General features: G+C 47.8%; 1 protein-coding gene across 6 annotated transcripts in view; it reads left to right on the plus strand.

Annotated features, from left to right (window-relative positions):
* The window catches only part of FKBP11 (FKBP prolyl isomerase 11), a 23,343-nt gene continuing 8,374 nt past the window's right edge, over positions 1-14,969 (plus strand). The window contains exons 1-2 of one of the 6 annotated variants that reach the window (XM_053303301.1): positions 29-112; positions 14,235-14,920. In XM_053303301.1, coding sequence (XP_053159276.1) covers positions 14,468-14,920 — 453 coding nt within the window. In that variant the 5' untranslated portion in view covers positions 29-112; positions 14,235-14,467. Of the gene's footprint in view, positions 113-11,067; positions 14,921-14,969 lie in introns of those variants that run through there. The other 5 variants (XM_053303304.1, XM_053303306.1, XM_053303303.1 and 2 more) reach the window with 5 other exon arrangements.

Consider the following 14,969-nt stretch of genomic DNA (forward strand, 5'->3'; position numbering starts at 1 on the left):
AGCCCAGTAATCTGGTGTCCCAGGGTCCTTCTAGGCAGGCTGCACAGACGTTTTGGAGATCTTTATGCAAAATAGGAGCACTCAATCTACAAGCAAATGGCGTTCAGAACAGGTAGGAGCCCTGGCTGCCTTTCTCCAGCCTCCCCATCTCCAGGGGGAAGCCAGCTCTTTTCTCCTCACCCAGCACCACCAGGTGTGAAGTGGAGGGGGGATACGCAGGGATGAAGTGCTTCATGGCTCTTCTTCATGGCTCTTCTGGCATGGCCATGAGGGCTGTCATGGAAAGCACCTGCTCTTCTGAATTTGCAGCCACATCACTGCTCAGCACCCCAACCAAAACCTCAGGAGGCGTCAGATTTCTCCAGCATTTGCTGGGAGTTCTTTCCTTTCCTTTTCCTTTTTTAAAAAAAATGTGACTAGCAAATCTTGGCAAAATTCAGAGATCTAAGGAATGAGGGGGGAAGTGGGGGATGTGGTGGGTTGGCTCTTCCTCTGGGTAGTTCTTTTACAAACAAACAAGCAGCTGTTCCCTCTGCTTCTGGGACTTTAAGCAAAGTCTTGTGCTAGCTCCTTTATCTCTCTCTCACTCTCTCACTTCTCTTGAAGGTGAAAGTGGGGGTGATTATAGCTTCCAAAGGAAACAAGGTATTTTAACTGAAATTACTAATTGGACAACTTCAGACTTATCCTGGTTGAAACATGTATGTCTTTAGTGTAGAAATATGTGTTTGTTTGTTATTATTTTTTTAAGAATTCTGAGATAATTGCCATCCCTTCATGGGCAACCTGGCACAGCTTGGAAACCAGGCCAGTCCAAAATAGTCAAGTAGCTCCACCACTCTATTGGCCTTAGGCCAGTTTTTGTTTGCTGTTGGTTGGGTATCCTGACAGTGTTTACCTTTTTTTGTGGGCGGGGGGAGTAACAGTAGTATTGAAAGGAGTGGTCTTCAGTGTACATTCTTTGGACAGGTTTGTGATTTATATGGTTTACTTTTCAAAGCTGGTAAAGATTTTTCTCAAGTAAATGTTGCATAGAACTGCAGCCAATTCTATAAAATTTATTCCAAGTAAAGCCTTAATGAACTCATTGGGGCTTACTGAGTAACTGCTGTGTACATAGGATTGTAGCCCAAGGACATATCTCATAAATGTTTAAATTATGAGAAAGGGAGAAATAAGGCTTGCTTTTTTTTTTTTAAAGTATACATGTCCATATTTGTGAGAAGAAAGGAAACTAGTGGGCCCTGTGTGTGGCCAAATACATTGTGGTATTTTGAAACAGTTTAAAACATGTATATGCAGGTGCTACCTTCAAATAAAAGCCACCTAATGGGAGCAGCAGGGAAATGACTTGACTAGCAAGCCAGAGGTTGCTGGTTCAAATCCCCGCTGGTATGTTTCCCAGACTATGGGAAGCACCTATATTGGGCAGCAGCAATATAGGAAGATGCTAAGATGCAGTGTAAGGCATCATCTCATACTGCGTGGGAGATGGCAATGGTAAACCTCTCCTTAAACACAACCATAGGGCCCTGTGGTCGCCAGGAGTCGACACCAACCCGATGGCACTACTTAATTTTACCTGCAGATAGGTGCTCAAGATTCACCCCCCACCCCTACTAACTTGATCATCTTGTCCTAGTCCTGCATCTCATGAGGACAGAGATAACATTCCCCACGGACAAAAGGTGACATGATTCTCCTTAGGGAAAAAATCCTTATGCCCCACTGTCCTGGAGGGCCCCAGTGCCTGGTGCCAGGAATCTCCTTCTCGTGCTGGCAGGGCACGGGCACCAAGTTGAAGTTTCCTCCCTGGCACGCTACTCCACGGAGGCTCTCTAGGGCCTGCAGTCTACTGCTGCTCCCACCAGACCTGATGATCAGCTGTATGGTAGGTGGGTGGGACTTCAGAGCTCTGTCTGTGCTCTCTCTCCACCTCCTTAGGAAGCTCTCCAGCAGCAGAGTTAGAAGCAGAGAGGCCTGCGCTGCCAAGTACACCCCCCTCAGACCTGCTGCTGGCTCAGATATAGGACAGGGTGCAGGACTTGGTGTATTGGATTTTAAATGGATTGGTCAATGGACTGATTTTTAATGAAATTTTTAAAAAACTTCAAAAAAAAAAAAGTCCTATAACCAGGGGTGGAGCCACCATTGGGCCAACGGGTTCAAAGAACCTGGGCTATGCCCAATAAGGGGCCGCGCCTCGCGGCCCCAACAACACCCCCCCCCCATGTCTGACGTCAGACATGGCAGTGTAGGTTCAGCTCGTGAGCCGGGGCCGCGCGGCCCCTTCGGAAGCTAAACTAACACAGCCAGGAGTGGTTCTTTCCTGCTAGGGAAGAGCCGCTCCTGGCTGCACTGTGAACGCAGTGCCAGCCTGAGTAGCTCCTGAAAGGGTCACACGGCAGTGCCAGCCTTGGTTTAGCTCCAGAAGAGGCCGCGCGGCCCCTTTGGGAGTTAAACTCCAACTCCCGAACGGAGCCAGACCACCCCCCACTTGTCTGAGACCATGCCCCCCACACACAGGCCACCGGCGGTTAGGCTCCGCCACTGCCTATAACCAGCTTGTATCAAGGCACAAAATTACCAAAACTCCTGGAACTGAAGCCCCACCCCCCACACAGACCATCATTCTACCCCCATCTGGAGGAATCTGCCCTTTGCCTTCATAAGAATGGGTAAAGCACCCCACTCTTATGGCCAACCCTTTAGATCTCCAGGAATGGCTTGGCATTTGGCTTTGAAATTGGGCACAGACATAAAGAGAGAATGGCAGGACTCTGTGTATTTATTTTTAAGCAGATCGGCCAAACGGTTGATTTATAATGATTTTTTGAATCTATATAAGTGGCTTGTTTCATGACCAAAAATTACAAAGACTTCTGGAACTGAAGCCCTTCCCCTAGACCCTCCTTCCACCCTCATGTGGAGAAACCTGCCATTTGCCTGCATAGAAAAGGGTAAAGGACTCCATTTCCTGCCCTCACCTTTAGATCTCCTGGAATGGCTGGGCATAGGGCTTTGAAATTGGACACAGATGTCAGACAGGATGGCAAGACTCTTGTATTTTTTATTTCGAAGAAATAAGTCAATCCTGTGTATTGAATTTTTTCCTTGCTGTAGTGAAGCTGCCAGAAAGTTATCTCTCTCTATAGAGTACTTCACACCGTCAAAGTGGAACTAACTGTTAACATCCAAATAAACAAACTTCGTCGCCCCGCACAAATGCACTATGTTCGAGTTGGTTTGTTAGCCAGAAGGTCTGCGTGAGAACGGTGGAGCAAAGTGCATGTGTTGTGGTCTTAATGTTTGAATTCACTGGCATTATGCAACAAGAATTTATCTCTCTTTGTAAACCGCTCTGAGCCATTTTTGGAAGGGCGGTATAGAAATTGAATTAATAATAATAATAATAATTTGGCCTAGGTTTAGGAAGCCATCAGTTCTAGTGTATGCGTGTGTGTACAGAAGAAGGAATGGACTTGTTTTTGAGGGCAAGACTAAAACCAATGGGTTGAAATCACCCGGGAGCAGGGGGCAGGGGCGTAATGCCATTAGGTCCAGGTTCTAAAATTACCTGACTGCACCCCTGAGTGAGGAGGAGAAATGGAGGCAATGCTGACAGAAGAAGAGATGGAACTACTGAGAGGAAGAAGAGGCCTGGGCAGGAGGGAGGGAACATTGCTATTTCCCCCAGGGACACCACAGGTCACCACTCTAAGGGCAGGATTCCTTTACTCACAGCCAACATTTTGTTTCTAACTGTTAAATGATTTTAATTGTTTTTATTTTGATGTAAACCACCCTGAGCCATTTTTGGAAGGGCGGTATAGAAATCAAATAAACAAACAAACAAACAAACAAACCAAGGGGCGAATTTAGCACTAAATTAACTAGTAGCGGAACCAGACCAGCAGCGGCCCTGCTCACCCTGTCCCCTACGTCTGATGTCAGATGTGGGGGTTAGCCACGTCCCCGCGTCTGACAGTCACGGGGTGTGTGGTCTGGCTCCCGAACGGGGCTGCGCGGCCCCATTTGGGAGCTAGATCGCGGCCAGAAGCGGCTCTCCCTGCCTTTAAGGCAGCGATGGCCATTTAGCTCCTGAACAGGGCCACGAGGCCCCACTCGGGAGCCTAACCAGCCCCTCCACCCCAGTCTGACATCAGACGCGGGACGGTGGCCCAGGTTCTTTGAACTCGGTCGCCCAATAGTGGCTACACCCCTGAAATTAACACTAAACGGTTAGCTGCCAAGTGCTGGTGTGTGAATGATGGAGATCTTGATGGAGACAAATATTAATTTCACAGCTGGAGAAAACTATGGGCTGATGATTCACTTATTTTTACCATGGAGTTGCCCCACCTGTGGTTACCCCTGACTCCCTCCCCTTCCCTCCACCCTGCAGCCCCAAGAAGCAGCTGCCACCACTGACTGATAGTGGGCGAGGGGCCTATTGATACTTTCCAGTTCGCAGACCCCAGGTCGTGAAGCGTTTTTATAGTTCAAAGCCAGCACCTTTTTCTTCCTTATGATGGCCTGCCACATTTTAAAGGCTGCTTATGTGGCTTCAGTTTGGGCGGCATGGAGAAAACCTCCTCAGCCACCATGCCTGCCATATGACAACAGCTGCCAAGTGGTAGAGTGATTTAAAGAGACTTCCTATCGGGCAGCTCAGCTGAGCCATAAATCAGCACTTTTATCACTTTCTCCCTGTCTGTCTCCCCTCACAATCCTTCATCTCCTCTCTGTTCTGTGTAAACTCTTCTTTTCAGGGCCAACTCCAGGTTTAAGGGGTCCTAGGGAAGGAGACCTGTGATGGCCTCTTCGTCTCTGGATAAACCTCTCATCTCCCGTTAATGTAGTGGTAGACATTTATTTCATACTTGGGCTGGCAGCTGCTGTCTGTCTGCCCCCCCCCGCCCCATCACACAGTGCCCCATATATAGCGGGGGGTGGAGGGTGACCCATAGCAGGACTAGAATGCTGCTCCTGCCACCAGCCCTTGTGCTGATGCATCTCCTGTCAGCCTCTTTTAGCTACACTTCCTATTGCTGCTGATATTCCTTAGGGCTGTTATAGCGCCCTCACTCTCTTTGCTGGCTGTGCTATGCAGGGCTGTAGCTAGGGGAGGTGGGTGGGGCTGTCTGTCTCATGGATATTCCAGACCCCTTCCATGAATGTTTAGCTTTTATTCTCTCTCTCCACCATTTACTTGAGGGGGAAATCAGGTAACATCCTATCCAGTTATTCGCTAAAGAGCCTGTCGCTACCTTTCAAAGTTATTTGCAAAGACACCAGTATGATTAACAAATACTTAATATGTTTACAATTTGTTAAATACCATTAAACATGCCAGGGCATGGGCTGAAGGCATATGATGCAATCGTTTTGCTGAAATTAAGCAAGCCTTGGTTTCTGGCAGGTGCCTGAGGCACCGGACACACACTGCCTTCAGCTCCACGATGGAGGAAAGGTGGGATATAAATATCATAATTGGACGACCTCTGTTTAGGGTATGAAACTTATGCTGTCCCCTCTGAACCTTCAGGCACCCACCACAACATTGCAGCTTCTGCCACCCCCTTCTTTTTCATATGTCTTTTCAAGGGCAACATTGTTAGGAAACCCTTTTGCTGGGCCACCCAATAACACTACTCACCCACACCATCTGACTATCCCTCATGTCAGCTATCAGTCTGACCATTCCTGGCTCTTTGGTGTGTCTTATTTAGTCTAATGTACATTGTAAGTATCCACGGAAGGTCATATTGCATGTTCTGTTCTAGAGCTGTGGGCCAGATCCACCCAGGAAGCCATTTTATCTGATCTCTGGTGACTTTTGCACACTTGAAAGAAGCTAATGACAGTTGCACTGGAAAAGAAAACAATTGCCATAAGTTGTGAGAGAGATTCTACTCTTTAATGTTGCATCTCACTCTGGGTTGTCTTATCCAATGCCCTGTGCTGGTGCCTACTTGGGTTTTTTTATAACCTCACCACTGAAGAAGAAAGCAGCCCCATTGTGGACCATTCTGTCCTCTGGAGCACCTAGCACACTGTTCTGCTTTGCTAAACAGTTAGAGTAATAATAATGCACTATCACATTTATATTCCAGCACCCCTCCAAGATGCTCAGCATGGTAGATGTGTTTCCTTTCACCCTTTTATTCTCACATTTACAACCCTGTGAGGTAAGATGGGCTGAGAGCACCCATGACTGGCCCAGGGTCTTCCAGTGAGCTTCATAGCAGAGTGAGGATTTGAATTCAGGTCTCCCTGGTCCAGTGACAGCAGTCTAACCACTACTCCTTGGCTCAGTTGGAGCAAAGAGGCATCGCCAGTCTGGGTGCTGCCATACAGAGCTCCCCACTCAGGACCCAATCCGGTAGCATCTCAAGGGATGTCATTGCTCCTTTGACACGGTGGAGAGGAAAGGGAATAACCGGTGGCGGCGGCGGCATCAACGAGAGAGACAGAACTCATTCCCCCCGCCTCCCAGCCTGGGCTGGAGCCTGCCTCTGGTTTCTCACCCATTCTGGGCTCATCCATCTTGCATTGTCTCTGGGCAGGGGAGGGGGAAGCGCCTGTAATCCCATTAAAAGCCGCCAGTCCGTCTTCATCTCATCACAGCAACCAGAGCTGGTATGTTGGGATGGAGGGGGCCAGCCAGAGCCCTGGAATGACAATGGGGGCAGCATCACAGCAGGGGAAATAGCTGGCATGCCGATCCCGTCACCGGGGGCACCCAGCCTGCCCTTGCAGGGACTGTCCCACCACTCTCTGTCTAAGCTCCATCGCCGCCTGCCTGGGCCTGCTTAGTTTCCAACCCAGACCGAAGAGCCAAGTGGCTAGACAGTGCCATTGGAATGCAGCAGAACTAGGCAGCAGGCTGCCCAGTCAAGTGAGGGGAGTGTGCTAAGCCAGCAGGTTTGTGGTGTGTGTGTGTGTGTGTGTGTGTGTGTGTGTGTGTGTGTGTGTGTGTGTGTGACCAGTATTGCCAACTTTTCAACCAACCACTCTAGTTGTGCTTTTTGACAGCTGCTTGAAGGACAGGGGTTAGCAGGTGCCAGTGTTTATCCACACACTCTGTTCGCCGCCTGCTGATTTCTGCACCTCAAGCTGCTGCTGAAGACATGGGAGCAGGCCACTCTTGAGTTTTCCTATTCACTTGGCAACCCAAGGAAGAGGAGTGGGACAACATAGTCTAGGTGGGCCTGGTGGAGTGGTGAGAATACCTGCTCTTACACCTGGGCACCAAGGGTACAGTAGCTTTGGGCTGAAGTTTTAAACTTGGCTTTCTGGGTGACAGCACACTCTTCGAACACTCTTCCTCCAACGGCTGTGTGCATGTGTGGAGATGTACTGGGTTGGCAGCACCTGGTAGAAGATTGCAAGGTGGTTGATAACCAGTGCATAAACTATGACTGCTATGACAACTACGATGAAGACAGATATTTATATACTGCTCTTTCATAAGGGGGAAATGCTTAGTAAATGGCCTTGTAATGAGGCAGAAGGAAGCATATGCATGATTTCCTTGTAGTTTATTGCTGGATACATTCCCATTTGCAGTCAGACGTGAATTGTTGCAGCGTGTGATATCCACAGAAGGGATGGCCATGCACCTCTTCTAGATTGCCTTTCTGCATACTCTGGACAAGCTTACTGAATCTCCTAGGAACTGAAGGGAAAGAGGATTGTTGATGCTTTGCTGCCACAAAGTGGTGATGACTCCATACTGCACCTCTTAAAATTGAGTTTTCCCCTTTGAAGAATTGTCTTGCTTGATCAGGCCAAAGCTCCATCCTGGTCCCATTTGTTGCCATCGCCATGAAACCAAAACTTCCTGCTCTCTCATTGGAAACTTGTGGGTAAAAGAAAAACCAAAAGGGCACCTAGCAGCAACAGGAAGTGCAATTGCTGCAGCAGGAAAATGGGTTAACCCTTCACCCCAGTTTGCAGTGCTTAAAAAAGAAAATGCTGAAGGGAGGACAGTTCACAGCCTGCAAACAGTGGGGAGGCATTTTGGCTCAGCCACAACTCCCAGTTCTAACTAACTTCCTAAACAAACCCAGAGCTGCCCAAATGGCTTTATCTAAGCAAACACTTCCATAGAAAGAGAGTCTTTCCAGATGGTGGGTTATTCCAAACTGTCCTGACCACTGATTCTTACGAGCAATGTTGCAGGAGGTCCAGAGTACATTCTCCACATCCCATAACTTTGTTGTGCATGACAAAGGAGAACTGGTCCTGTGGTAGCAAGCAAGAATTGTCCCCTTTGCTTATCAGGGTTGACCCTGGTTTGCATTTGAATGGGAGATGTGTGAGCACTGTAAGATATGGGGCTGCTCTGGGAAGAGCATCTTCATGCTTGCACGCAGAAGGTTCCAAGTTCCCTCTCTGGCATCTCCAAGACAGGGCTGAGAGAGACTCCTGCCTGCAACCTTGGAGAAGCCGCTGCCAGTCTGTGAGGACAATACTGAGCTAGATGGACTGAGGGTCTGACTCAGTATATGGCAGCTTCCTATGTACCTATCCAGTCTGTGAGGACAATACTGAGCTAGATGGACTGAGGGTCTGACTCAGTATATGGCAGCTTCCTATGTACCTATCTATGTACCTGTGTCTTTCCATACTACATTTATACTAACTTGATAACCGAAAGGGAAAGCTGTGCACAGAGAGAAAAGATATGGACCAACCATAGTGTAATCTGAAGAGGAGTGGTTATCTGCATAGGTGGTGATGTATTGCAGAGCTGGTTCCCAAAGGTATGCCACTGCACACCCTCTCACTTCTGTACCTACATGCACCTTTGTTCCTGAAAACACTTTTCTTCCCATGCTTTCGTCATGTGGTCCTTCAAATTGAGACCAATCTGATTGCTATTATGACACACACACACCCTCGCTTTAATTGTTGATTTTGTGCAATCTTGCTCTTGTAGTGTTAGCCCTTTTTTTCTTTTCTTTTTAATAATCTTTAGGGAAAGAAGCAACCCTCCTCACTCTCTGTCTGCACCTCTCTAAATGCTCTTTATTAAATGTTGCAGAGAAACAAGAGCTACTCTAAACCATATCAAAGAGGACATTAGAAACATTAACTGACATACTGTACAAGATTACATCAGCCTAGTAATGCTGCCTTTGTGCCAACTGCATTACACAAAAGTATATCCATTACTTCCAATGGGCTTACTCTTATGTAACACATATGTTGCATGTGTACAGCTTGTGCAAATTGTGTAAATACAACCTTCTTAGGCTGATGTGCTCTCATTATAACACCCAGTGTTTCCGTCTTGACTGCTCCCATCATGAGGACTTAAATCGCAAAGTCAAGCTTCCAAAATGCCAGGGATGCATGCGCAGAAACCCTTGCAGCTGCATGCCTGAAATCTGGACAGTAGAATAGCCTCCCAAGGGTCTACCATATATGCTGTTTTCATACCAGTCTGAGAGGAAACAAACAAGTTATACACAGTTTAGTAATTTCCCATGACAGTCTATGGCCAAAGCATTGGGGAAAGAGACAGAACAGCTGAATATAGCAGCACCTGCCTTGTGCCCTCCTCCTCAGGCTGCAACACCTAATAGTCCTCCTCCTCCTCCGCTCCCTTACTGCATTCCCGCTCACAAGCATTTACATTTGTTAAAAATATAAGCAGTATTTGTACAATACAGTTTATTCTTTCCCCCAGTAATCAAAAGAGCTCAAGAGCAGCCTTTAGTATTATTATCTTTTAATGAAAGGAGGAAATTGTGGTTTCAGCAGCACAATATAGGCACGTTTACTAAGTTTCCCATTAAGTTCAAGGGGATTTACTCCAAGGAAGGTGTGTAGAGACTTGCAGCCAAAACATTAAAGGGGAACTATGAGGCAAGGGGGAAAGGGGAACAATTCAGCGGGACTTCAGGAAGTGATTTATTGAGCAATAATGTCCAGAGAATGAGGAGACCCTGAAAAGCACACCAAACATGGTTTCTTCCATTCCAATCTCCATAGGAGTCTTGTGCATGCAGGGAGGAGGAAATGCTGAAGAACACAACATTTTCCTTTTTTAAAAAAGGGGGGAAAAGTAAGCTTCTTGCTGCCTGTGCATGTATACTTTATAAGTATTGTGTGTGTTTGCGGGGGGGGGGGTGATAGTGGGAAAGACCCCAACCTAAAATGTTTCCCAATGTTTCATCCTTGGTATGGACAGAAAACAGTGGCATGAGCTAAGCACACAAACTGCTAGATGTGGACACCCAGCTATAATTCCAGAGGCACTGGAGTTGTGCAAAACCATGGAAGCGAGTGCAAAACAAGTCCTCCACCTGGAAATGGCCTGATGCCACCACAGAGGAGGCCCTGCTCCTCATGGCATAGTTTGAACATGAAGAGCTGCTTTCTATTGAGTCAAATAGTCTGCCCATCAGGGGCGTAGCAAGGTTGGAGTGGGCCCAGAGACAAGATTTTAAAATGGGCCCCTCACTGATAGACACACAAACACACTTCACAATATATATTGCACTCACACTCACATCCCCATTATGAATACGGTGAATATCTAGTTCAATTGAATCTAGTTTTTTACTCTCTGCTACTGCCGATCTCCAAGAGACTCAATTCATAGGGGGTGCAACACGAGCTGGCAGGGAGTCATGTGATGTTCCTCTGGGGGGGCCCTTGAGGCAGTGGGGCCCTGAGACGACTGTCTCGCCTTGCCTAATGGTAGTTACGCCCCTGCTGCCCATCTAACCCAGTTTTATCTATTCTGATTGGCAGCAGCTCTCCAGGGTCTTGGACAATGCTGGTCTCTCCCACAAACTGCTACCTGATCCAATAATAATAATATTAATTAATTAATTAATTAATTAATAATAATAATAATAATAATAAATTAATAAATTAATGGAAGATATTGGGGATTGAACTTGGGGCTGCTTAGTAAAAGCAGGTCTCCTTCCACTAAGCTGTGGCCCCTTCTAGTTTAGTTTGGCCCTGTTCTCAACGTACCTCTTCAATGCCTTGGGTGGACTCTGCAAAGCTTCAGTGCTTTTCATGGCTGCAAACTTCATAAAGGAACACCAATACTCTCCAGGAAGCAACCTGGGACTCCTCCATTGCCATGACTTGGGAACTCTCGATGAGGAAGGTCCACTTGCCAAGGGAGGGAGGCGGATGCTCCCACAGCCACACTGTGAGTCTCTGGCACTAGCACGGCCTTCTCCCAGGCTTAGAGGATGGGGAGAATGAATGCAGCAGCAGCAGCTCCTTCCCCTATGCTGTGAGGGTGAGAAAGAAGAGCTGCCACATATGGAGCACCATGGGGAGCCTGCCCAGTGCAGGCATTTGGCCCAGGACTCCCAGCAACTGGGTGCCACCCTGAGCATCCTCAAGCCGAGCTGCCTGTCCCCAAATGGTCACGTCCTCAGACGTCACCCTTCAGCACCTGCCTGAAGCAAACTGACTCCCAGGGCTGTGTTGTGAGCCAGCCTGCCTTCCCTCTTGGACATTTGGCTTTTACATGGAGCGAAACTGAGCAAAAATGTCTCTGCACAGGCATTCGTTTGGTGCCAGGAGGGAAGCAACCTCCATTTGGACCAAACAGCAAAGTAATGGTGCAAGCAGCCTGGAGAGGCTAGACACCCATCCTGAATTCTTCAGTACTTATGGAGCCAAATTCCTCATGGAATTAACAGGGGGTTTTAGACAAAATGTTTTCTCTGAGAAGTTGAGCAACCACACCCGTAAATGCAATCAAGGCAAGTGTCAGGACAGTTAAATATGTTGGAGTTTGTCATTGTTTTCCAAAGTGCCAACAAAGGAAGCTGCCCACTCCAGTTACAGAGCAGAGTGCAGAGTTTTGTTGCCACAGTTATCTAAGGAACACACATGGAGACTGTTGTACAATCTAAACTAATAGGTTTATTGGTGAAGTGCATTTAGGATAGGAAAGACCTAGCCCTGTCTAAAGGCTACATAATGGATAGGTGGAGAGAGAGATGTTTCCATCTACTCTCTAAGAGGAAAGGAAGAGGACTGACTCTCTAAAGGCAGTACCTGAAGAGTCAAGGCAGGAGTCATCGAGTAGAGATAAAGCAGGGACAGGTATGGAGACCCTCACTAACTACCAATGCCCCTAGTGGTCTTTAGGATAGTTGGTCCAAAAGGTCAATGCACTGAAACTCCATGTCCAACAAAATACATTTGGCAAACTAGAGTTTTTTTTGTCTGGTCAGCCAATGTCTGGACTGTAAGATTCCTAATTTATCTATTTTGTTTCTCCACTTTTCCTGCTTTTGCAGCCCTTGCTAGAATCCCCCCAAAAGGGGGGGCTATGAATAGTCTTAGACAAACATGTGAGTCTCTTAACATGGGAGATTGATAAGAACAGCCTTGCTGGGCTAGATCAGGCCCAAGGCCCATCTAGTCCAGCATCCTGTTTCTCACACTGGCCCACTAGATGCCTCTGGGAAGCCCACAGGCAAGAGATGAAGGCATGCCCTCTCTCTGCTGTTGCTCCCCTGCAACTAGTATTCAGAAGTCTGCCTTCTACTGCCCTGAAATCTGCTTGTCTGAGCATCTGCTGTGTGCTCAAACCCCTTCCCCATTAAGCGGAATCACGGGACTTCTAAGTCATTTTCTTTAAATTGGAACCTTGGACAGAGGAGTCCAGAACAGGAGGGCCGAAATAACTATTCTTGAATGACCCTTGTGTGGGCTTCTTGTGGGAAGACCTGCATCCCACCGCCCAGAGCCTTTGGATGGAGAGGCATAGAAATGTAATAAAGAAATAAGACTGCCCTAGACACGCTTGGAATTTAAGAGTCCCTGGATCACTCTCAGTGTAGGCTTGTGGTGGGCTTAAATCCCTGTGCCTGAAAGCACTAAAAATGACTTTAGTGCTGAATAAGTGGAACTTGAAACAGAACCCCTGAGGCTGGGTCATTTTTTGGTGTGGGCTTGTGATGGGCTGACCCCTGCACTTGGCTACCTTGGGAAACCCAGTCTCTCCTTTGGCTGGCTGCTGCGATGCTGAGTGTCTTAACCCTTGGAATTTGGTGTCAAGCCAGCACATGGGACTTGTCTCAAATGGAGTACACATGAATAATTTAGTCTGGATGTAAGTCAGTGATTGGAGTAGGCTGTCTCATAATTGTAACATGTAAGTGTGTGTGTGTGTACACAACTATTTCTTTTATACTACTTTTCAAATCTTCTCAAAGTGGTGTACATAATAAATAAAAGACCTCACAATCAAAATACATACACATACTTGCATGCATGCACACACACACACTCGCTCTGTGCGGGACCTGAACTGAAGTTTTGCAACAGAAGAGTTATCCTTGTTTTAAAAGGTTTGCAAGAGCATTTTGACATGTTGCTTTGTCATTCACAGGACTGTAGTTTGCTCTGTAATTGGAGGGCAACTGTGTCCACAGCCCTGTTACGTGACCCAAGAGCCGAAAACAGGGTTGCTGGCACCCAGGAACTTGGAACATATAGAAGGCTAATGCTAAAGAATCTGAACTATTGTTTTTTCAGTCATGAATGGGTTCATATAGCAGCTGTTTCCACCGTCTGGGATCAAAATCCAGATTTGCCCTTTTACTAAAGATCTCCTCCAGAGGGGTGGTGGTGCTAGTTTCTTTCTTTTTTTTAGAACCTCCAACACCATCAAGCCCAGCTCTTTTGACTCTTGTCCCAGAAGTCACCTTATCTTTGACTGCTGGTGGAACACAGTCAAGGTGACACATTGGTGACAGCCCCTGCTGTTAGAAATAGCTGCTGTATTTACTTTCTACGGCAGCTTTAATAGTAGGCAAACTCCATGGGAAAGCACTTGTCTGAGAAGCACCGCCCTGTCTTTTTATCCCATATGGCTAGAGAACTTTGTATCTAAATGTGTATCACAACTGATGGATCCCTGGCCTGGTCTACACATCCAGCAGAATGAGGTAACAGACTCTTGAGTCGGTAGAGTGGACTAAGCTGTCTCTGATTGCAGGAGGAGGATGCTATTTGTTTTTAATTGCTCTCCCATGTGCTAAGTTTCTGCAGTAAATGAACGAATGCATGGATCAGGGAGAAAGGCTTGATCCCAGACCACCGCCCTTCTGTGCTAGTTTTCTAATTGCAGAGGGCTTTTTGTTTGTTTGTTTACAGTAGGCAGTATGGAAAAAATGTGACTCCTACATGTAGTTTGAAGTAACAGTCCACTCTACCACCTTCTTCTGCTGCAGGTAGAGACCAGAGACTTCTGTGTCCTCAGAGATGTGTTACTGTCCACATCAGTTATACCACCATAGTCTGTGTGTATATAAGCATCCACCGGCGCCAACCCACAAATATCTGAGTTTCAGGGTCCGTACGTATTACCAAAGTTTTGAGCACCTTTTCTTTTCGAAATAAGCCTACAGTGATTGCGTGTATACTGTGTGAGCGCCCCCTGGGTGATGCGTGTGCACCCGAAAATATGCTGCGCACGGGCGCGTCTCAGGTCTGGCCAAAGCTTTTGCTAGGGGCAAACAACGCCCTGAGCGTCCCGCCGCGTTCTTCTTTCGCTCTCGCTTCCAGGAGGGACCCCTGCTTGCTGGCCGGCTTGCTCCCTCCCTCCCTCCCTCCTCTGGGGCGGGGAAGCAGGCAGCAGGGGGCGGCGCCAGAAGGCACCCCTGGCCGCCTTAGGTGTGTAAGCCCGGCAGCAGTGGTTGCAACTTGCTTGTCCTCTCGGGGCCACCACCGGCCCCCAGCCAGCTGGCACTTCTTCTGGGCTCTCCGCGCCATCATGCTACCTCGCCAGCCTGCCCGCCTCCTGTTTTCCCTGCTCCTCCTCCTCCTCCTCTTGGGCTGCGGGGCTGCACAGGAGGAGGAAGAAGTGGACGAGAGCAAAAGCGAAACTCCGCTCCGGACGTTGCAGCTGGAGACCCTGGTGAGTGTGTGTGCGTGGCGTGGCGTGGCGTGGCTGGATGTCACGGCCC

This window comes from Hemicordylus capensis, chromosome 2 (genome assembly GCF_027244095.1).
Source record: "Hemicordylus capensis ecotype Gifberg chromosome 2, rHemCap1.1.pri, whole genome shotgun sequence".
NCBI classification, from domain to species: Eukaryota; Metazoa; Chordata; class Lepidosauria; order Squamata; family Cordylidae; genus Hemicordylus; species Hemicordylus capensis.